Below are 25,589 nucleotides of genomic sequence, written 5' to 3'. Positions count from 1 at the left end.
CCATAGGGAACATCCATCCTGGGCAGCTGGCACAGCAGAGAATGGCCAAGATCCTCAGGATTCTTTCAAGGATCTAATATAAAGATGCTCACATTTTACCTCCAGAGGAATCCGTTTTGACAAACTGCCAGCATGGAAAGTGCTGAAGGAAGAAACAGAAGAGGGTAAAACAGAAAATGTGAGAATTAATAATAAAAAAATCAAAAATAATATTCTCATAACATGGAGAGATATGTTCTCTTTCTAACTATAGTCATTCCCAAATGAACTTGTTAAGCAATTCTGAAAACTTTAGATATAGAGCGGCCACAATTATGGGAATAATTGCAATACTAATATAGTAGAATAGAATGTGATAGAAAGTGCAAAAGAGGGAAAACAAGAGTTGAGGGAGGAAAAAAGAAAGCCAAAAAAGACTCGAGTGGGTGAGTGGGTGGAAGTATTTGTTCAAATAAGCAAGAAGCAACAAAGAAAGAAGGAGGCTCCCCAACCCTGAAGTCAGTGGCAGCACAAAAGCTTCCAGCCTTCACGGGAGTTTGTTCAGCTAACCCCCAATTAGTGGGTATAAAAAGTTTTAAAAATTCATGAAGTTTCTTGGCATTAAAAACATATCTAGATTTTCTCTGAGCCTAATAGTACCTTGTTTCTTTCCTTCTGCTGATATGTTCTCTTTCTAACTGTAGTCATTCCCAAATGAACTTGTTAAGCAATTCTGAAAACTTTAGATATAGAGCTGCCACAATTATGGAATAATTGGTATACTAATATAATAAGATTTTTCACAACAATGGCTCCAGCCCTAAATATCCTGTAACTGCTTTGCTTAAGGTTAAGAAGAATGATATTGTCATCAGCACTTTAGTCATTTACCTTCAATTAATGAACCAAATATGATGAATACATGATGTATACATAGAGCAAAGCAACAGCAACAACAAAAAACACACTAAGATTTTGCTTTTGAGCAAGAGGGGACAAAAGAGGTATCATGGTTCTCAAGCACTTGAGGACTATAAAATCTAATTTAAACCTTGGATTGTTCTATTTATTTATTTCCTGAAAACTTATAGTTGTAACATTGTATGGAGACAGGTCAGTATTTGTTCTGAATCATTGAAGCTGTGGCATTTACTTTAGCAGGTTGTAGACGTTAGATTTAAATAGTAAGTGGTTTTTCACTCAAGAGTCTTTCCAACTTATGTGCACATATTGAACATGTTAAGCACATGGTCCATTCTTCACTCTTTTCCTTGTATCTTTCAAGGTTAATTCAAGTTCTTGAGTCACTGGCTTTTGGCTGGGTTCTGTCAACAGAAAGCACTGGTGAGAGAGTAGAGGTTGAGGAAAAGAGGGAAACCTGGGCTCTTTCTCCCTTACTCTGTATGCTTTTGGGAGCACCTTGTATGTCTGGTGTAGTTCCCACAGTGCTTCCAGTATATGCCAGGTGCTGCAACCCATGGGCTTAAGTCACTCTGCCCTCTCCTTTTATCTGTCCAGCCTAGGAGGTATACTGACCTCTTCTGCTAATCCCTGGGTTACTGCATGGTCTCCTATGTGCTGTCTCAGTTCTTCTATCATTTAAATTTTTGTAGACCATCTTGCTGAAATGTAAACACCTTAAGTGGTTTCTGTTGTTCTTGCCTTAATTTTTCTTACCAATAAAAACTTAATAACTGATAAGAGTTAGATACTACATTACAAAACTGTTATCCAAAATAGAAGGTTTTGTTGCTCTAGCTTGTCTATTTGTGTATAAGCTTACCTCTATGTCGGAAACCAAATAAGTGTGTCTCAATTTGTAATGGCCAGAAAGAGACACCATTCTAGGCTAAATTTTTATATATCAGTTTTTCTCTGGACATGAATGATAGAGTTCTCAGCATAATGGTTTTTAAAGGTAAAATATTTTAGCAATAATATCACATTACAGGTGCCTCCCTTACAGCTGTTGTGAGGATCAAATTAGATAATGTACATGAAAAACCTTTGAAATTGTAAGAAGCACTTTAGATGTAAGATTATGTTATTATTATGTCATTACCGTTATGCCCTGAATTTCTGCAAAGAAGCTTGAATGCTGAGTTAAATCAATATTCAGAATATTAGACAAAATGTTATGGCCTCGCTTAGGAACTAGGGCACTCTGTCACTAACAGAAACCATTATAAAATTGACCATGTGCAGAAACAACTTTTTTAAATATTTTTTTCTCATGTAAGTCTGATGAAAGGAAGACTTGCCATTTTTTACTGTTTTGCTTTTACTCCTGGATTACAGAATTTTGTCTCTGTTGCAGGCATACAAACAAAATTAGCTTGAATAGAAGTCATTTAAAAAAATTAATTATTCTCAGATATCATTGCCACTGCTATTTTTAATGGATTTGCTACCAGAGCTTTCTCCTTACAAGTAGGTTTATTGCTCACTTTATAATAGAAATTTTAATGGCAGTCATATTGCCATTCATTAGTCAGTGGAATTTATTACTTGCCACGAATCTTCTAGTGTCTTGTCCAGCTTAATTTGCAGTGACAAAAACAATGAAGTATTCCCTTTGATAAATTATTCATCATTCGACAAGACTTAGATGTGGAGAAATGCCTCTATGCATACATTCACTAAGTATTCCTTTGAGTACCTTCATACTGTTGTACATTTTCTCACTTTTAAATCATTGTAAAGAATTTCTCCTTTCTATTAGTGATAGGCCTGCCTTCCTGCAAATTGTCTTGATTCTCTTAGCTGTCAGTTGACCTACTCATAATGGTTTTCATTGTGTGTTTAGTCTACTTGCTTAAACAAATTCTCCCAGAGTATGCCCAAGAAAAGCAACAACAACAAAACAAAAATAGAAAGTCACATTCTTTTGAATACCTTTGACTGTTATCATGCAGCTCCTTTAATCATTTGCCAATAATTTTGTGAATGTTTCCTATTGTGCCATACCCTCTGCTAGATGCTGTGGATATAAATGTAATCAAGATAGAAATGGATCTTGCCCCTGTGGAGAATACACCCTATGGAAGAGACAGACAATTAACCATTAAAGCAATGAATGAAATAGTGTGCAGTACTGGGTAATAACTATGGAATGAAAGGGAGAGACTTCTTTAGATAAGGTGGTCTGGGAAGCATTTGAAAGTGTCATTTACTGTAAGAAATAAAATTGAGAAGTAATGTGGCTTGCAAGGAGCTAAGGGAACTTTTCAGGCAAAAGAAACTGTAAGTGCAGTGATCCTGAGGTAGAAAAGAGTTTTGGCATATTCTCATAAGATCAGAATACCTGTGAAGCTAATGTTGAACTCCTTAAGATGAAGTTAGAATGGAAAGGAGAGACCAGACTTTGCAGAGTCTTGTAAAGCAATGGAAGCAAATGAGGACTGTTAAGCAAAAGATTGTCACAATGATTTTTCCATGCATTCATCTATCCATCTATCCATTCATCCATAACTTTGGTTGTTTAGAAAGTAAAGGATTAGAAGCCAGAGGTTTTAGGAGAGGAGACAGAACAGAAAGTTGGATGACAGTCAGAAAGCTACTGAAGTAATCCAGACAAGAGATAACGGTTTCTTTGACCATGGAGGTGAAAGTGGAGATAGAAAACAGTGGGCAGAACAAGATGTATTTCAGAGATAGAACAGATGGCACATGCTGGTGGATTGAATGTGGAAGACGAGGGACAGAAAGGAAGGAAGGATGACTCCTAAGTCTCTGGCTTGACCGACTAGAAATCCAGCATTTTCTATCATGGGAAAGGCAGGAGGAATAAAGGATGTCTGCACCTTAAAAGATGGTATGCTAAATCATGGGAGTGAATTAGGGTATCCAGAAGAGAATAAGAGAAAGAAGAGAGCCCAGGAAGTCAACATTTAGAAGGCAGGGATGTGAGAGTGCCAACAAAGGGGACTTCAGCATAAGCTGCAGCAAGTAAGAGGAGGAAAAATAAAAAGACTGAGAGTTGATGAGTGTTTTAATGAGGAAATGATTAACTTTCAAAAGCTTCTGAGTGTCCAATAAGATGGACAGAAAATTGACCTTGGAATTTGACCAGATGGAGCTCATCAGAGACAGTCAGCAAGAAGAATGTTAATGGAATATTGAGAATAGAATACAAGTTGGGATGAGTTCTAAGTGAGAAATTAAGAAGAGGAAACAGCATAGAAATTAGGAAGAGGAAACAGCATAGAAGGATTCCATTACCTACTGTGAGAAAAAGGATTATTTACATTAGTTTATTTGGAAAATTGGAATATAGGTACAGAGGGATTTGTATCTTCATAAAATAATTCAATATCACATGGCTTATATTAAATTTACATGTAGAATTTTTAAAAGTTATCAGATTATCAGAAAAATTGTTATGACTTGACCACTTTTCTCAGTTGGTTCTTAATTTAAAACATACGTAACCATTATTTCTAACCACTTGCTTCTCTGGAATTAATATTTTAGAGAGCTCAGAAAGACATTTGAATAAACATGCAAGTCAGGGTTTCAATAAACTTCAACACTTTGAAAGACCTTCCAATACGCTGTTTCTATACCAAAGGTGGAAACAGACCAAAACCGAACAGAATTGAATGTTCTTATTCTTTCTTTACACCATCAATTTCCCAATGCCTCATGCCCCTTTTAGATAAACTAAGGCTGGAATGGGGCTCACGCCTGTAATCTCAGCACTTTGAGAGACCAAGGCAGGTGGATCGCTTGAGCCCAGGAGTTCAAGATCATTCTAGGCAACAAGACAAAATCTTATCTCTACAAAAATTGAAAAACTTAGCCAGGTGTTGTGGCACATGTTTATAGTCCCAGCTACTAGGAGGGCTGAGGTGGAGAGATCACTTGAGCCCTGAATGTTGAGGCTGCAGTGAGCTGTGATCGTGCCACTGAACCCCGGCCTAGGTGACAGAGCAAGACTATTTCAAAAAAAAAAAAAAAAAAAAAAAGGAGAGAGTCATGTCTGGAGGTGGAGAAGTCTCCTACTGTTTGTTATTATATCATTGCTTATAAATGAATGCATATTAGTTTCTAAGTTATTTTACTCAACACAGATATTTTCTCAAATATGTAAATATCAAATTGCTAGGTTTTTTTTTTTTTTCTCTCCTTCAAAATGCAATTGACAAGGAAAAGTTAATCTGCTTGGCCTTGCTTTATGCTTAGAAAGTCAGACTTGGACTGACTGGGTCATCTATTGTTATTTTTGCTGAGTTTGGTAACAATTAGCAAAACATCACAGGCATTTTTGTTGTAACATAGCACTCTTATATTACTGAGAAGACAGCAAGAGATAGTAAATAAAATGCTGGGCTTGGAGTCAGAAGTCCTGAGTTTGGAGCCCAACTCATTTGCTTACCACCCAGGTGAAGTGGGCAAGTAATTTTAACTCCACTGACCTTCAATTTTTCTTATTCATAAAATAAGGAAAATAAATAATATTGTATCCGGCCATCCCACGGGTGGGTAGCATGTGCAAATGTGGAAGTGCTATATAAACAACAAAAGGTTGAAACACTTGGTCAGTATTGTGGAAACCTGAATCACATTACACACATTTTTAACTCATTTGGACTGTAAAAATCTGTCATTTTTTTCCCACTCTCCAATTTTTAAGGCTCTACTGCTTTATTTTGCATCCACTCCAAATCCCACCACCATCTTTAGGTTCTTTTGATTAAAATTTGTTTGTTTGATTTGTTCATTCCTTAGTCTAATCCTTCAAGACTGCCAGTTATGCTACGCCTTATATTAGAATTTAATTTTAATAAAATTAAATAGGAGAGAGTCTACTTATATGAGTGTATCCATTTTCCTTCCCTATTTCACATTGACATACCTGCTCTCAGAAACAGAATCTATCTCTGGTGATCTTCTAGGTTCCTGTCTTTTGCTCTTGCTTCTAAATCTTTTTCATAAGATTTCACTATTTAAGTTTCAAATAAAATGCAAAGCTCGTGACTCATGTTTTATAATTATTGCTTAGAACTGTTTCCAGCCTTAAATTTTGCTGTATTAAGAGAGAATCTTGCTTAATGTATACTGACAAAAATGTCCTGCTTAGTCACAGTGCCAAGAAAGCAAGGTATACAAGAGCAGAATGGAAGCACTGACATTTAGTCTAGCATATTGCAGCAAAGTGTGGCGCAGTACACTGGAGCCTGGTTTTCACACAACACAGTTAGATAACAATAGTGGTGGGGAGACTGCAAAAGAGGACTGGGCTCAGTGCTTTCACAGGTACTTTTCTCCTTCCTGGATGTCACCACGGCAAGGCTGAGATGCTGTTGGAGACAAGAAGAAAGTGAGATCAACATGCTGAGTTTTCATTTAATAAAGCAGTCTCCTTTTAGCCCTCTCCTTGATTGTGCTTGAAGACTGCATTTTCAGTCTTAAACAGCTTCACTGAAATAAAATTATTTCAGGAAATTTTCACTTAAAACATGAAACCTTTCTTTTGGCATGTCCCCTTTTGTCTACTGAAACATGGTTTGGGGATTAGGTATACAGTGAGGTTCTGATTTTGTCGTGACAATTTTAACTGTAGCTGCAGAAATTTAATCATAGTTTTCAAGAAACTACATTAATGCTTCTTTTCTGTCTCTCCTAATGTTCAACAGTTAAAATGCAGACTAGAGTCTCCTACCTATCTTGGGTGTGGTTTCCTATTAAATTATCAAAGTTTGTAGGTTTTGGGATGGGAGCACGGGAAAAATGAAACAAAATTTTGCCCAAAGGTTTATATATTTTTCCAACTACCTGAATATTGCATACTTTGTTTGTTAATTCTCCCTGTTTCATTCCCTCTGTCATCAAAAAATTCAAAATTTTAAAAATCTATACTAAAAGTTTGCTAAGAATACTTTATACTAATATCATGAAAATCATATCACATGAATTGTATTAATTTCATTTTAATCCTGTTTTCTGGTTGTATCAGTCTTCATTATTTTATTAATGCATTTTATCTATAACTAGATTTCAGAAACTGTGTAACAAAGATGGAGCCATAGAGAAACACTGTGAGACATTTACATGTAAATCGACATTTTACTGGGGTGTGGAATAGTTTGTTTTGCTGAACTAGAACAAATACATTAGTTCCTCAGGACTAGCAATGAGAAGGACTTTTCTGTCATGGAGGACTATCAAATTACAAGAAATATGTGGGTGAGACTTATGAAGAACTTTGGGACTTAGAGGATTGGGTAGAATTTGGTAGAAATGAAAACTAGACGTTGGTTGAAGATGTCAAGGTAACTAGACAATTTTTCCTATACAACTTTTAATCCTGTTTGTCTGTAGTTTTGCTGTAGTAAGCCTAAAGTCTCTTTCAAGATTGAAATGTCTGTCTGGGTTTTCATAGGAACAATTTCTCCTTACTAAAAATTTGGGTTAAGAGGTCAAAATGAGAAATATTCTGTATTTTTATATTCTTCAATTTTAAAAGAAGTTCAAAGTAAAAATAGAAAATTGTGAACAGAATATTTCAAAATCATAAAATTTTTCATGATTCATGAAAATTACATAATATTTTACATTTTTCCTTATGTGAAGGAAATATGTATAAAACAAGCAGGATTATCTTTAATGAAAATGATGATTTTTCATTTTGTTTGAGTGACTAAACATAACTTTATTGGTTTTTTTTCTTCTTTTTAAAAATATATCTTACAGAGAAGAAAATCACGATATTCAGACCTTGACTTTGAGGTAAGTTTATATGAATTATTTTAGAATTTTAATTACTTGAATTCAAAATTGATATATAATTACTTAAAGATTAGGACTTTATGCAGCCATGTAATGATATTATGTACTAATTTAATTAAATAAGTCAAACATTTTAATTAAAATTTATCTTGTATAGCATGAAATTTTTAAAGTTTGAATTACTTTAAGTATATGCTAAACAGATTATCTGGACAAGTGAGGAATCTGTTTTATACATACTAAGATAAGTGAACAATTTATGTTAGGAGCTGAACCTGGTTGATTGTTTGTAGGGAGGGGGAATGTCAACTTCCTGATTTTTATATTTAAAGCATTTTCTTGGTTTTACTTCAGTGACTACCTGAAGAGATCCTGTGAACATGCTTAGGCTGGTTAGCTAGGCTTTCTCTGAAAATTACTTGTTTCATCTTCTGATTCCTGCTATTTAGGTTCTCTGCAGTACATTCAGATACTTTTTTTCTCAATAGAAGCTATTGATTCAATGTGCTCCTGTGTTTAGTAAATGCCTTTTCACAGATACAAACAAGATGAAAATTTTCATTTTCCAATTTACATTGAATTTATATTGATGCTATAATACTGTTACTGCAAATTACTGAAATCATACCATCTGAGGAGGTTATGCTAAACAGAAAATTAATGATGTTTAAGCATCATATAAAATGTACTTATGTATGTTGATAATTGAATATGATTCATAGTCTGCTAACATAATTGGATACAATACATTACATATTTCTCCAGTATATTTGTACCCTTGTGATACATACATAGAACTCAATACTCTTAATTGATACTCCTAAAATTACAGAAGCTTCCCAGGACATGCTAACTACTCCAAGTTCAGTCATTTCATTTATTTAGATGAATTTTGTAGCTCTACAATGTACATCATGTGTCAAAACTAAGACTTGTTTTTATTTACTGCAATGGTCAACAATGGTTTTACCCTGAATGGAGTCCAAGGATAACTGGTTCTTTTCAGTAACATTTCAGACTACAAGATACAAAGTAATGATAAGGAATCTTTTATCTACGATTAAATAGAAAGTTTTAATACTGATGCAGCCTCATTGTAGTAACTTAGCACTGAATATATATTTTATTGCATCCAAAGTTTTTAGCATAAAAGTATCAAGAATATAAATTTGAATAGACAATATTCAGCAATCTTTGCCTTTAGATTATTTAGTGCCTTTCAAGAACAGATATTTTATGGCTTTTTAATATTAATTCTTCAGGTAGCCAGAAATAGAGAATCGGACAGTATATATCCTTGTCTAAAAGCAATAAATTGTTATGTTAGTATAAAAGAGAGGAGGAAGGAATTAACCCACCTAGGCATCAGTGGCAAAATATAGTAAAAGAAAAAACTAGATCTAAAATTAAGCCTTAATTCAACCAACCTAAGTTATGTAATCACAAACACTGAAAAGAAATCTAATCATACTGTGTCACTTGGAGCATTGGAAAAACTGTTCTTTTTTCATCTATTCTCTATGGCAACTGGTAGCATATTCCTTAAGCTTATATTTATTTCTATGCTTAGTATTCCACCCATAAAACCATGTTGTTAATAAAACATTTCCTGATAAAGAAGAGAAATTGCAACACGAGAACCCCAGACATGTCTTTAGCTCTTGAATTGCTGTAATCACTACGTTTACTATAGGTATCAAAATTCGGTGGGGGCGGGTGGGAACTTTGAGACATTACTTTTACCCTACAAATTGTTTAGAGCTATTTCCCTTAGTTTTATGTGCTATAGCAGTTATGTGGCCAATATTTCATGGATTGTGTTTAGAAAACTTATTGCCAGATATAAATGCTAATGAATTGTAATACAACCTATTTATATTTTGTGGGTGGTTCTTGAGGGAAAGTCCAGCTTTTCCCCCTCTTAATTCAGGCTAGATTAATTAAATTTTTATCAAGCTCTCTGACCCTCCTGCTCCCCCTGCAAGCTTTATCATACAATGGCCAGCTTAAACATTTTGCCACTGACAGACTGCCTCTTGGACTTCTGAAAGCATCTTTGCTTCAGGCTTTAAGCCTAACACACTCCCCAGAGTCTACACACTATGATAATATTCTGCCAACTCATATATCCCTAAAACTCTTGTGGCTAGTTAATGTCATACCAGGGGAATAGCCCTTTCATGTAGACAGTCTCTAGAACAGCATTGCATTTCTGGATTCTTGCTTTCTGGAAAATATACAGAAAATACTGTAGTGATATTCTTGTGTTCTGTAACCAAATGCCTTATTGAATTTGTATGCCCAGCTCCGGAGGTCCTAGTACCTAATAAGCATTCAGGAATTATTTTTTTAAATGGTGAAAAAATTGAATTACTTTTCCATCCAGTTTGCTTTAACAAAATGTTATTGGACACTGTACCTGAATTAAGGCAGAGACTAGCATAAAAAATGGACGACAATGGAAGAGACATTTCAAAGATAGCCACACTGAATTTCAAAGATATCCACATTAGATATAACTCAAGGAGATAGAAAAATGGCAGGTAGAAATTCTAGGAGGAGGAAAAGGCATGTGGGTTGGCTAATCTGTGGTATTCTTAAGAAACAACAAGTAAGTCAAAATTTACCTAAACAGGGGTCTATGGAAGAAGAGACTAAAGTGAGTAATTTAGAAACCATGCCTTATACTCCAGGAGGGATTTTTATTTAATTTGCTACTAAAAGCTGCTAAGCTTTTTCTATTATATTTTGTTTGCTTGTTGTTGCTGTTTCAGTGCAGAATGATTTGCTATACTCTGGGTTGTAAAAAGATGAGTATGTCAGTAACAGGGAGGATAGATTGTATAGCAGGGTGAAAGGAGAAGCAGAAGTACCAATTAGGATTGGCTAATGTGGTAGGTAATGAAAGTCCACTTCCTGGAGGTGGTAGGAAGAGAAAGCAATGAGAAGACTCTGCAGAGGCAGAATCTGTGGAATTTGGTCCTTAACTGAGCATAGGGTGAAAGGGTGAGGGAGCAGAGAAAAGAATCCTCTCCAGTTCTGAGCCTGGGTGTCTGCTAGTACCAGTAACAGAACTAGGGAAATCAAGAAGACATCTAGTCAGGGTGAGTTCCATTTTAATATTTTAGAATAAAGGTTCCTAATATGATGTTAAAACAGACAATTAGGTAAGTTGTTCTAATTGTCTGTCTTGTGTCGAGATTTGGGCTCTAAGAATTTCCAGAACCACAATTGCAGACATTCATTCTGAAACACTAATAGATAACAGTATCCATTCTATGTTAAAAATATATGGATAGAGAAGTATCCATGAAACCAGGTCTCTACTGAAAATACAAAAATTAGCTGGGCACGGTGGTGCATGCCTGTAATCCCAGCTACTTGGGAGGCTGAGGCAGGAGAATCAATTGAACCCAGGAGATGGAGGTTGCAGTGAACCAAGATCAAGCCACTGTACTTCAGCCTGGACAACAAAGTGAGACTCAATCTCAAAAAAAAGTAAAAACAAACAAGTAACAACAACAAAAAACTGGTATCCATATACTTGTCATATAGATATGGTTTTTTAATCTTCACTTCCAAAAATGCAGAGATAAAAATTTTCACAGTTTTCCATGAAAAGTATATAGCTTTTTTTTTTTTTTTTTTTTTTTTTTAGACAGAGGCTGGCTTTGTTACTCACACTGTAGTGCAGTGGTGCAATCTTGGCTCGTTGCAACCTCTGCCTCCTGGGTTCAAGGAATCCTCTCACGTCAGCCTCCTAATAGCTGGGACCACACGCATGTGCCACCATGCTTGGCTAATTTATGTTTTGTTTTGTTTTTTTTTAGAGATGGGTCTTACCATGTTGCCCAGGCCAGTCTCAAACTCCAGGGCTCATGTGATTCCCTTGCCTCAGACTCCCAAAATACTGGGATTATAAGCATGATCTACTGTCCCTGGCCTATGTAGCCTTTTAAAAACATTTTAGGATGTTTCTTTGAGTTTTTAATGAGCTCCATACCTCCACTATTTTCATACTTCTCAAACTGGGAGACAGTGATTGTGGACAGAGGGCAAAAGAAGACACAGACACGGGGTAATCACAAATCCCCATTTTCATGGGGGCTTGATTTTTTACAAGGAGATTTAGGTGATGATAGCCAAGAAAGATATCATTTATATTAATTCAATATCACTATAAACACAGCTAAATTGTGACATAAAAATCAAAATATATTTTAATTTCTAAGTGTAAGGTATAACATTTCAAAGAAATGTCTTGTTCATAGCAGACTTCTTCCTGCTCTGTCCCTGAGCCCCAGCAGTAAGGGCACTCCATTAGGCAATCTGGGTACTTTTAGAGGAAAAGTTTGAGCAATTTAGTCCTAGACAATAGCCATCTTTATTTATATATATATATAAATATATATTTATTTATATATAAAAATATAAAATAAAAAAATATGCAACTAATTTTTGCTGTTTTCAGACACTTTATCTCGTTTGTTTTAAACTCTGGCATCATATTTATTCAAACAGAAACATATTTGAAACATAGACGCTGAGGCCGGGTGCAGTGACTGACGCCTGTAATCCCAGCACTTTGGGAGGCCGAGGCGGGCGGATCACGAGGTCAGGAGATCGAGACCATTCTGGCTAACACAGTGAAACACCGTCTCTACTAAAAATACAAAAAATTAGCCGGGCGTGCTGGCGGGCACCTGTAGTCCCAACTACTCGGGAGGCTGAGGCAGGAGAATGGCGTGAACCCAGGAAGCAGAGCTTGCAGTGAGCCAAGATCATGCCACTGCACTCCAGCCTGGGCGACAGAGTGAAACTCCGTCTCAAAAAAAAAAAAAAAAAAAAAAAAGAGAGAGAGAGAAAATAAAAGAAAAGAAAAGAAACATAGACACTGAAAATGGGTCTACAAGTTCCATAGTTCCATGTGAGGGAAACATTGAGACTCCAGCCAAGGAAATCATCCCCCTTTCACAACACTGCTTTAGGAACTAAGCTAAAACCCTAGTGTGCATTGTTTCCTTAATATGAGTTTTGACATTCACTTTAGGCTAATATTCAACAACCTACTCTGGAGAGAGGAATACAGGGCTCAGAAAATGATACCCCAGAGTATGGTGATTTGGCATACTGAGTGCTTTGAACTAAGAACATTGAAAGGCCTCAGAAGCAACCTCAGAACCAGGATCTCTCTGATCTTCTCTTTCCCTCCTGTCACTGGCCCCTTATTCTCCTCCAAAGTAAGTCATAGATACCAGAATCCTCTTCACCAAATCGGATCATAGTAAGGAGAACTTCTTTTCCCCAAAACAAGTCAAAAAAATTAAAAAATACTACTCTAACCTTCCCATACCTTTTTATCTAGAAGCCAGCCATAAAGAAATTCTCTAACCCACCCTTGTCTTTTGTGGTAGAGGTTAGAAACGTTGGCCATGACCCTTACGATGGGGAGGAAGTTGTCACAATTTTCCACCCCTTGCAGGACTCATGCAAACCAGTAAAGAAGAAGAACCACAGGTTCATCTTAGCAGATATGGGCAGTGGCATTGTAGGTGTATAAAGTTCTAAGGCTGGAAAACATAATTCATGGAAACTGGTTTATAATTCCCATGAGCCCATGATTTCCAGACCTCATACTATAAAGTTAATGGCTAGGAGATTCTCCAACTTTCTCTAACAATTTATTTCAGCTTCTAAAATCTGTATACCATAACTACCTCTCTGATAAATAATTTAGACTTAAGCTTCAACTCTGTGATTCACACTTATGAATTAAAAGTGAAAATTTGTAAACAGTTTGTTCTAAGCCCGTTTATAAGCCATTTGTATTGAAAATGGCTTGAGGAGGCAAAGCTCTTGTCTGGGGCCAGTAAATGAGCCATTCTTCCATTGGGAAGACCTCTTTTAGAAGAGAAGACGACATTTATAATGGCCTTCCATATTGCACTCACCTTCCGTGGCCTATATGCCTGTGCTGTCTTGTTCATTTAAGGTATTCAGTATACTTTTATTGAGCACCTGCTGAATGCCAAATGCTGTGCTAGGTGCCAGTGATATACAGACAAATAAGTCATTGCCCAGGAACTGTTCAGAGACAAAATATGAAGACCAGCCATGAAAAATATAATTGCAGTACTATGGAATAGCTGCAGGGTGGTCAATATCTGTAGAGTTTATGGGCTCACTACGGAGAGTACCTAGCCCATCCTGGATTGTTTTGTCTCATTTTCCATTTTAACAAGACATAATTACACACCTGAATAGTCTAAAGAAGAGTGCTCCCTGGATCTATGAGATACATCTAAGATTGCAGCAAGCAAAGAGAATTGATGTGGAATTCAGAAAGAATTCCAGCTTGTTCACCACTTGTGTGAGCTTGGGAAACTTACTTAGCCTCCTTGAGCTTAAGTTTTCTAATCAGTAAAGTGGAGATAATGGCTTTACCTCCCAGAGTTATTGTGAGGATTAAGAAAGATAATAATGGCTGCCATTTCTTAAGTGGCTTTTATCTGTGTGGCCCAGTGATAAGTGTTTTATATCCTTTTTTAAATCTTCAAAATTACCTTGCAAGGTAAGTCTGATTACTGAAACTGGGACTAAAAGGAGATTAGATTTTACACTTCAGACCACACAACTTAAAAGTGATACAACTGAGATCTAAATATGCATTTCTCTAGATCCAACTTGGAGAAATATACTATCAGACTTGACATATTCCAAGTATTTAAATGGTCTAGGAGAGTTCTTGGGATATAGCAGGTACTCCAGACATACAGGTGGCTTTCCATCTTCATTTTTCTCAAATATCTGAAATACGATGAATGTGCTTTATTTTATAGCATCACTTTTTCTCTAATATCAACAATTAAAGGACTGCAAAGACTAATTCTCTTGCATTTAAAATGTATACAAGGAAAGGGGTCTTTTGAAATAAGCTACTCAGGAGAGCATATTTTTTGTGCAGTTAGATTAGTGGTCCTCTCAGGATGGGGATTCATATGCAGCTTCCAGAAATGTTGTGTGATATTAATATGAATGCAAGGAAACATTATCATGCTCTTATCTTTATTGCAAAAGATGCATATAATATTTGACAGCCACCTGAATTCTATAGATATGTAGATATTGTCAATCAGAATATATCTTTATTTAAATAGAAAATCCACAGGTTAGAATTTTCTCATTATTACACATTTTGAAAACTCAGTTATAAGTTCAGTTTTTGACAGAAGTCGATTTCTTTAAAAAGCAGGGGTCTTAAATTAGAAAAGAAAGAAAAAGGCAATTGGATAAACCCTAATGTCACTAAACATAAAAAAATAGCCAAATGAAATAGACCAATAGATTTATAAGCATGAAAACTTCTAAGCAAGTGGCAACTCATTATAGGCATCAGTGCTGCAAATAAATACTCATACAAGTAAATAAATAAGAGGAAATCTTTAGTACATGTGAAAACTAAAATCACACCTAAGTTGTTGCCCCAGAATATTGTTGGGTTACAAACTCTCCAGTGTTCACTGTGAAGCTGGCATTCTTATCAATGGAATCTTCTTTATTTTAAAGGCTGGGTGATCTACTTGAGTCTATGAACAAGAAGAAATCATGCATGGACAATCAAACTGAGTTCATGTCAGAGACATGACTTGTCAGTGAGACAGTGAGAGCTATAATGTGATACTTCTGCCAGAAATCCAGGCCATCATTGCTATGGTTATTTCTGGCAGTGCCAAGGTGGCGGTTCAAATTAGAATGAATATTTGGCATGAGGATGTATTTGCCATTAATGTTTCTAGGTAGCAAGGGCCCCATATTTCAGCATACACATTTTTCATTTGCTTCCATATTCATTTCAGTGTCCTTGAGCTTTAATAGCTTTAATAAACCCATGTAGAAAATATCAAAATGGTTTCTGGTTATACAATATTGGTGACCAGCATCCCTTTATATTTTTCCTGTATACTTTTTAGACTTCATAGCAATCCAATTATTTGAAATATGATCCACCCAGTTCTGAATTAGGTACTACCCGTTCAATCAGAATATAATTATAAAACCTCCAATCGGCTAGTATATCTTCTTTTCCATGGAATGTATTTGATGCTTGGTTTGCTTCTTAAAAATGCTTTATCTAGTATATTTGACAGCAACAAACATTAGGTGACTTTGACTAATGAAGTAACTGTTGGAAGGGGACAGAATAATTCACCTCTTGGCCAGAGAATAGTAGGAATGTCAACGGACATTTCCAGCAACATGGGAAGGTATAGTTCCCCAAAGCAAAGTCAGATTCCTCACAAGATGAAGGATAATTGGAGACTTCACAAACAAAAATCATCAGATGCTCATCTCAAAATAAGGGTGCTATGCCTTTGGCATCAACTGTCTTAGAAGAGAATGAGTTTCTTGTACTTGAAAAGGAAAGATCCTATTGAAAGAGGGGATTCCAGCATAGACTTAAAAATTGAGCTAGAAACTTTCTGAATCCTAGAAAATGGAAAAGAGAGGATAGACAAATAAGACCATGGGAATAACTAATTCGAGGAATTTCAAATTAAAAATGGATATATTAAAATGAGGGAATTGCCTCACTTGGATTTATCTTAGCAAATTATCCTATCACTTTCATAGCAGCACCATATGTTTTCTTTATCACACTTACAGTTTTACATTTATTTGAATTATTATGCCTGTGTCCTCCATTAGACTGCAAGCTATAAGAGATCAGGAACTCAATCAGATTTTGTGCAACATCATTACCTGAGCATCTAGCACAATATGTGATGCTCGTAAGTATGTAGTAAATGATGGAATAAAATATCTCTAGAAAAATGTCAGTACATCACCCCTACTGTACCATAGAAGAAAATAACTCTATATAAAAAGATTCACTATTATGAAAAATGAAATTTGTAAGTTAGAAGCAGATCCAGTTTTCTAACTACAATAGTTTTTTTTTAAGTGTTCCTTATACACAAATCCATATTTTAATCAGTGTCTTAGAACCTGGTACTGCATGAAAGTGTTTGTCTCCCGAAGGAAAGAATGTGCTACTTTATGTTTGCAACTGACAGGGTCCTCAGAATCTCCCCATTGAGCTGCTTATGCAAATCCTCTCTCTCCTAAATCCCCACAAGCCATCACTAGTCAAATTATGTTTGCCTGGTGTTTCTCTATTAATCCTGCAAATCTGTTTTGTATATTCTCCCCCAAACTGATGGGAAGTTAATCGCTCTATAATTGCTTGCTATGTTTCATGTCCCTATCATGAGTAATGTTGCCATGTTCTTGTCCTCAAACACCTGATTCTCACACAGCCAACTCCTAGAGCCAAAAGGAGCAAAGACAGAAACTGATTCTTGCAAGACATAAAATGACAGAAATCTCTCACATAAAAGTAGGCTAGTGAAAGGAAAGAAATGAGCTAAATAATGTATTGCCTAGATACATATTTATTAAATACAGGAAATTAAACTTGCATAGGAGAGAACAGGCTTTTTTAATGTGTTAAAGATTCCATTGTTTTTGTCTTTTGCCCTTTTCCTTTTCCTCAAGGAAGTAAAGTGTTTCTCTGCAGTGTCTTTTAGAAGGAAATTAGGCATTACAGCTTTCCCAACTATGTATTTTTTTCCAAAACAAATCCTTATTTTTGAAAATATTTGCTAATTAAAACAATGGACCAAATATTCAAATTCTAGCTTAAACATAGATATAATATACCTATGCAAACCACATGAACAAATGGTAAGTTATGAGGCATATGCTTAAAATACAGTAAAATCTTACAAAATATGAAGGCATAGTCTTGGAGAATCACCAAAATACTGATTTTTAACTTTAAAAAATCAAAACGGAGGAAGACATTTTCTCCTTTAAAATAACAATTACAAATACAGGGTACTTATTATCTAACTCTTCTTTGGGGTTCTGAAATGATCTGTAATTGAACAAGATTCACCCCATGATACTTACTCCAAGGTCATTTTTATTTGACTCCATTTGTTGAGTTATGGTGAAGTTGGGAGAAAAGGGTGTAACCAGGGATGAGAAGTATGAATATATTTGTATCTGTGATTTTAGAAGCATATCAGCCACACAATTTATGCTCTGAACCCTAATTGTTAAGAATCTGTACCATCTCTTAAACAAATTGATGAAATCTATGGGTCAGATTTGCCTCCTATGAAGCTTAATCATTATGCACATGGAAAATGCAAGGTTTTACATCCCACATATATTTCAGACACTTTAGTGCTTTGATTCAGCCTTAATGGCAGGGTTTGGGATTTTGCTCCCACTTTAGTACAGCCAACTAGGATTTTAGTGTTTACAGAAATAAGACATAAAAAAGTAATATTTCCCATGACAAACATCAGGGACTGGATGCTTTACCAGTTCGAGTTTTTTAACATTTTAAAAATATTATAACTGTTTTTGTAAAACAGCTTTAACTTTTGAATAATGAAAATCTTACTCAGAAATGACTGGTACATTTTTAATGTACCCACAAGAAAACCTTTTTTTTTTTCGTAGTCTTGTAAGTGAAAGAAAAAGCCAATTATTAATGTGTAAGAAGTGCTGAATATGAGACAATGATTTGGTGCAACTTATTTGCATTTGTGCATCTTGTAGGACCTCCTGGTTCCTGCCAAACTTGATTATCCTTATTATTAAAGCAAAAGTATTGAATCTCTTGTTTGAAAAACATACATCAAGTTGGGGATGAGAGCTATCTTGTTCTCTTTTGCAGAAGGTCATGCATACAAGGAAGAGGCATATGGAACTATTTCAAGAGCTAAATCAGAAATTTCAAACTTTGGACAGATTTCGGGATATACCAAATACGAGCAGTATGGTAAGTATGCTTTGCTTCAATGCCTGAGTAGAAGATGCATGATGCCAGATATTATTCCTGCCTTCCAGGACCTCCTTATCGTGGGAACATAAAACGAGCCTACATAGAAAAAAAAGTATAAGCCTCGAAAACGTACTTTGGAAAGTCTACCAAGACAAATTAGGAATGGCAGAATCTTTAGGCATTTTATTGATATTTCACATATCCTCATTTATAAGCTTTAGTTAGAATTGGTTACATATCAAAACTATGTTGGCTTCATCTGATCATTTTACTATCAGAGTTAAAATTAATTTTCTTTTCGAATATCCCTTTGGGTTAATATTTCCATTTTCATTTGAATGTCTGACATAAATGTAATTGTTTTGTGTATATGAAGTTGTTACCTGAAACCAGAGTGATAGATTTTTGTCTCCAGGAGATTTACTTATTTTTTGGTAGGAATTTTCGTACACACATCAACACTGGGGACTCTGGTTATTAACTGTGACCATTCTCTTCTCATTCATTCACACTATTACAATCTTAGTACAGGACTTCATCAAATAAAATAACTTTGTACAATTACTATGTTTATGGCATACTCATAGCTTCACAGAAGTTTACATAATTATAAGAGCGCTGGACCAGGACTCTAGAAATCAGTATACTAGTTGAAAGCTCAATCGAGAACTATCTGATCTTAAGCAAGTCACCCAACTCAGGTTTCTAAACTTCAATTTCACCCTCCTAAATGGAGCATAGAAAACAGTAATTAATATGTATCTTCAGTCATTACAACACTTTCAAAAGCAAGTAGGTTAGGAAGCACCTTATAGGTTAGGAAGCTGAGGCTCAGCTATAAGACATAGAGCTAGGACTGCCATCTGACACCAGCTCTTCTCCTTTGCCCAAATGTGGGGCTCTTTCTTTGCCTCATACTCTTTGCAGTCCCTGGATGGTCCATCTTCTTTTCCAGACATCAATATTCATATTTTTCTAAAGTGGATGATGTTTGGTCACCTTCTTAATCTAGTGATTCTTCCATATGTATTTTATGAGACTTAGCCCTAGCTTCCTGATTAGTAATGTTAGCTTCTGAAGAGCTAAAGAGTAAGCATTTATATATCTTTATGTTTTTCTTTTATTCCTCTCAGTACTGGTACAATGCCGGTTGTAGTAAGCTATCATGGCTGCTATTGATTTATAGTATAGCTATGATCGTTCAATCTGTGTTAAAGGAAGGCTATAAGAAATACACACTTTAACTCTTAATTGGTCTCTTAATAGTTTCTTGTTCATCAATTTTTCTCCTTAAAGTAGGAATCATGTATTATTTTTTATCACCAATCAAATGCTAGGCAAATAGAAAACACTTCATTCATAATGAGTGGATCTTCCTCTTCTACTCCTCCTCATAGAAAGCTATCAATTTTTAGCTAACATGCAAATGAGAATTACACCATTGAGATTAGACCTAAACACATTAGCTACACATTTTGAAATAGTAACATCTAACAATGAAATAATTGAAGAAACTTCATTACTTAGAAAAGGAGAGGGTTATATTTACAAATCTAAAAGTCTTATGCAACAGATACAGCTGGCTAACTGCTATAATATGATTGTAATTTCCCCTTGTTGTATGGTCTGGGTATTAAATCATTAATGGCACAACTATCTGTATCTCAGTTTCCTGACAACAAAAAATAGTCTACTAATTACATCACATCTCTGCAGCAACATGCCTCTTCTAGAGGAGATTTATAAATATTTACCATTTGGAAGGTTAGGAGTGGAGAGGATAGAATTGTCATTGCTGCTTGACTGTCATCCTAAATATCTGAGAAGAGAGAGAAAAAAAAATGCAACTTCCTTATTTGGTTTTGATTAATAATGAGCACGAGTGAGTTCATTATCCTTAATTTAGTCACATAATTTGTAGTGGCACATTATTAATGAAAAATTGCATAACTGGGTGGAGAAAGACTTTTTTAAAATCTCAAATAAAGGGGTTTTTCTTTCTTTCTTTTTTTTTTTTTTTTCTGGGCTGCTAACTCACGGCACCTGCCTGGCACTGCAAATGATGGTAATTATGTAGAATAATAGAATTTGGGGAATCAAAGAGAAACCAAAAAACCATTTAGTCCATTTCCTTGCTTCCAGGCAGGAAAACATTTAAATCACACTAAAAAAGAGAAGACACATATCCAGAGAAGAAACTATTTTACTTTGTGTGTGTCTCACAAACCATTCAGTCAAGATCTCTTTCCCCCAAGTAGCTTTTGCAAATTCTTACTTTTTAAAAATAAGCATACTCCTTTTTGCTTCATACCCAAATGTTGGTAGGTTGGAAGAAAAAGGGATGAAAGAAGAGAGAGAGGAATGAAAGAAGAGAGAGAGGAAGGAAGAAAAAAAGGAAAGGACAAAAGAGGAAAGGATAGATGGATGAAGGGAGGAAGGGACCTATCCACAAGTGGACAGCCAGTGTGCTCTGGATCCATGAACTATGGGATATGCTCAGGCAGCCCTGCCATATTTTTGGGTGGCTCTGAACTCTGTTTACCGAACATCCTATTTCTACTGATGCAGCTTAAGACCAAATTAGCATTTTGGGAAGCTTCGTGCACGTTGGCTTATATGGAATTTGTAATTTTTGAGCCTTTAACAAATATGCATCTGTTTAACTACAGCTCCTTATTCTGTACTCAAGTGCAAAACATACATAAACAAAAAACAGCTGCATAAATTCGGAGACTTACACTAACTTTGAAGTTTTTATCATAAGATTCATACCTCCATTGAAACCTTTCCTGGCACCTACAGCTCTCACCACCAAATTCAATGATCCCTTTGGACTGCTCCACAGTTCATCATTTACTTGGACCATTGATGATATTACACTTTTCAGTATGAGAATCTGTAGGCTCCTCTCTTATCACACCCAACACACAGGAGGATGAGTCACTCCTGGGTACCATACGCTGACAACGAGGTCCCTCCCTACTCCCTGCAGATCTTGTTCCCACTCTGACTTCTGGGTGCAGTAGTTTTTTTTACCACTAAAGAAGGCTCTAACCTAAAGGGCATCCACACATTTGTGAATAATAATGAGAACCCCAGTTGAGCTGGGAGTGACTTGGGATGCTAAAGATTAGCCGAAAGCCAGAATTTATGAATTATGAATTAATGTATTACCCACTAATAGAACCTCTCAGGAATTCAATAGGTCATGTAGTGACAATAATACCATTTGAAATTAGAATGTAGATTTTCTGACAAAGTTTAAAATTGGCCATTTTAGTTCACATATCCATAATGGTTGATCTTTGAAATCATATCTGTTCCACACATAATGGAACCCCTATATATTCCAAGCAAATGAACTAACACTTTAAACAGTGTGAGTTCTTTCAGGATTGAGCTAATTGGACCTTCTGTCAAACTAAGGATTCCCAGAAATCTCCTATAGACACAACCCTTGTCTATGATAAATGAGTCCACTATGGATCTGATTCAGCAGAATTTGAAAGAGTAAGCCTTTCAGTTGATGTTTGATGATTCAGGTCTCACCATAGTGCCCCTAAACGTTCAACATCTCCCTATTGCCTACAAAATAAATTCCAAATTTAGTAGCCAGGCATTCAGAATCCCTTATGATCTGGCTTCCACTTCACTTTCTGCCTACTTTTCTGCTATTCTTTTTTATGCCAACTAAAATAGATAGGTCACTGTTCTCATGGTTTCCCCATCTCCATGCTCTCTGGATTTTTACTTCCCAGTGTGCCATTCAGCCACCAGGCCTCCAACCACACATATGTGTTCATGGCCAGGCCCAGCCCTCTATTCTGGCCCTAATGTCACTTTCCTCAGAAAGTTTTATGTGTTTCCCATATAAAGAAGCCATCTCTCTACCCTTCTCTGAATTCCCATAGCACTTTTCCTAGATGATAGATATAAATATTAACATGTTTTAACCTCCATTTAACTATAAACCCTTCTGTAATAAGTATGGCTACTATATATTGAGTGTTTATTAAATTCTCCAGGCATTATTCTAGGTTACCCCATTTTTTGTATTTTTGCAACCCCACAAAGTAGGCATTAATCCACATGTTCTGCCAACTCCTTGGCCCACAATATAAAGCATATCTCTGTTTTGCAGATATTCAGGCTGAGGTTCAGAAAAATGAAATCACTTGTTTAAAATCGCATTCATCTGAAGTGGAGGAACTGGAATTTGGACCTGCATGTATCAGGCTTTAAATCTTGAGCTTCTTAGTGGACCATGCTGATTATGACTTCATCCTCCCTGGTAGCTAATATGGTGTCTGGCACAGAGCAGCTGATAAATAAATATTGATTGAAGGGAAGCAGAGAGGGGGAGAGGAAAGAAAGGAAGGATAAGGTAGAGGGAGAGCTACAAGACTATAATTCATGAGACTTTAGAACATTTGACTAAAGCAGAATTAATTAATTCCCTCCACACATCCTAAAAATTAACCTTTTATTAAATGTTTACTATTAACCTTTCTTCCCCATATATTCTCGGGAGTAAGTTTAATCAGTGCTGAAAACATCTAATGCATTAAATATTTTATTAATTTAATTTCCAGTTGTGATAAGTGTTTTTGTTGTTGTTTTGGTTTTTGGTTTTGGGTTTTTTATGTTGCCCAGACTGGTCTCACACTCTTGGACTTACGCAATCCTCCTACCTCAGCCTCCCACGTAGCTAGAATTACAGGCACACATCACTGCACCTGGCTTAAGTATGATAAGTATTTCTACAGATGATGTTTAATATATTGAGTGGAATTTGGATAGTAATTCAAGTACCTATTTTATGTTCACTTGATAATTAGTTATAATCAGTTAAAGGCCAGATTTGGGGAGCAGGGAAGGTTTACATTCAACAACTATAATATTCTCACTAAACATGACATTCTATAATGAAAAATAAAAAGGAAATTGGAATATTAAGCTTCTAAGATCATTTTAATAATTCTGAAAAATATAAATAAAGAGCCAGTAGAAATTAAAAGGCAGTGATTTTCAAAAGGGAAACATCTTTCAAACCTGATAGAATTCATTGGTATACAATTAAAAGTTTTAAAAAGTACTTAGATAAACAGTTAAATTTTATCTCTTTAATAATTATTAGTTTTAGTGAATCTCTGTATTCTACAACAAAAAGACCCACAAAACAAGAGAATATAGCAGCATTTAAATATTCTAAAATGTTAATTTCTTGAGAAAAACTAGGCATAGTGTTCTAAATTATTTAATGAAATACTGTTACCTTGAGTGACTTTTTATTGTTAAATAATATGCCCCACAAGACCTCAAATCTGCTAATCTCACCAAATTTCTGTCACAATACTTACATTTTCTACATTTAATCTTAGTGGTGACTTAACTCTCCTTCCTACTTCAACATATGGCCATACTGACAATTCACAACATGCCCCAAACAAAACATCGCCTACTTTGCCTTCTATACTAGTGTTCACTTCCTTTGATTCCTAGAAAATTGTTGGGTAACTTAGAGAAGGTATTCATCAGTTTGTTCAATGAAATAAAACTAAAATCAAAAACTATTTCCCGCAGTTGGCCATATTTTCAAGTCATCTCTGCATCATAGAAATTGGATTAAGATTACAAACACGCTCTCTTCCTGGAAACTTCAACTAGCGGTGATCCTAGTCCTCACATAAATGACTCTCTTTCCCTCTCTTCTCAACAGGAAAACCCAGCACCAAACAAGAATCCATGGGACACTTTCAAAAACCCCAGTGAATACCCGCATTACACCACAATCAATGTCTTAGACACAGAGGCAAAGGATGCTTTGGAACTGAGGCCGGCAGAGTGGGAGAAGTGTCTGAATTTGCCTCTGGATGTGCAAGAGGGTGATTTTCAAACAGAAGTTTAACAAAATCAAAATGGACTGAGGTAGAGACAAAACAATTTATTGCACTGACACTTAAGACTTGGGAAGCCTGACATTTCTATCTGGACAGTGTGACTATCTTATGTCAGGACCTTCATGTGCCAAATGTCAGTGGTGTTTTCATATGGTAACTTCTCACTAGTCAGGCTAGTGGAGAGATGACCAGGTGTACAGTTCTGACCATCCTGTGTTGTAAGTACCCGTGGAATGGATTTGTAAGGTAATCTTTATAGATAAACCTCAAGCAACGATTCATGTTGTAACCGCTTCATATGGTTTAGTTTTCAAAAAACTTCACCATGAAGCACAATGTATATATTTATGCAGTTTTTAAAGTTTATAACAGTCTGTTTGGCCATTACTACACTTTTTACTTTATAATATAAAAGCAAAGTTTTTGTCATTAAATGAATGTTTGTTGAGCTACATTCTTCATTGCTTTAAATGCAATAAAGTAATAATCTCACTTTTATATGAATAATATATTTCACATCTTTATTATTGCAGTTTTCTCTAGAAAGCTCTGAGAAGCTTTCTCTGCTGCAGCTGTGTATAAAATATTTAAAATGTTGTATGGTGTAAATAAACTTTTGTCTACATATCAGTTTTTTAGTGCATTTTATTTTGGATTTGTTGAACAGAAATTTACATATTTATAAAATTTTTTTTTCAATACAGATACTAAAAATGTATTCATGGTTTTAATAGCATACCATTATTACTCCTTTGAGGCTAATGATTTCTCAAATGTAATAATAGGTTTGTATAGTGCTTCTGTATTTTCTACTCAAACATTCTTTGGAACAATGTACCATGTAAATGGGGCTTGTCAGAAATCTGCTGCCATCATACTCTTACATAAATATTATGTTTTTTCTATCTTGTGGCAAAAAGATAACTAGTAGACAACAGTAAGTTCCAATACAGAAAACAAAACAGGGAAAAATGTTAATTTTAAGTAATGAAGTTCACTGCATGTTTCACAAAGGAAACTACTCATACTACAGTTCTTCATCGCATACAAAAAAAAATGAACTTCTTCAGGACTTAAAAAATTTTTATCTATATAGTCTCTAGCAGAAGGAAAAGGAGAGT

General features: G+C 35.5%; 1 protein-coding gene across 3 annotated transcripts in view; it reads left to right on the top strand.

The window, feature by feature from the left end:
- The window catches only part of ADGRB3 (adhesion G protein-coupled receptor B3), a 738,657-nt gene extending 713,559 nt beyond the window's left edge, over positions 1–25,098 (top strand). For all 3 annotated transcript variants that reach the window (XM_015136642.3, XM_015136644.3, XM_015136641.3), the window contains 3 exons: positions 7,675–7,710; positions 18,461–18,565; positions 24,288–25,098. In XM_015136642.3, coding sequence (XP_014992128.2) covers positions 7,675–7,710; positions 18,461–18,565; positions 24,288–24,476 — 330 coding nt within the window. In that variant the 3' untranslated portion in view covers positions 24,477–25,098. The remainder of the gene's footprint in view (positions 1–7,674; positions 7,711–18,460; positions 18,566–24,287) is intronic.
- The last annotated feature ends 491 nt before the right edge of the window (positions 25,099–25,589 follow it).

This window comes from Macaca mulatta, chromosome 4 (genome assembly GCF_049350105.2).
Source record: "Macaca mulatta isolate MMU2019108-1 chromosome 4, T2T-MMU8v2.0, whole genome shotgun sequence".
Taxonomy (NCBI): Eukaryota; Metazoa; Chordata; class Mammalia; order Primates; family Cercopithecidae; genus Macaca; species Macaca mulatta.
The sequence above is the reverse complement of the archived record's forward strand: the minus strand, read 5'-3'. Positions and strand labels throughout refer to the sequence as shown.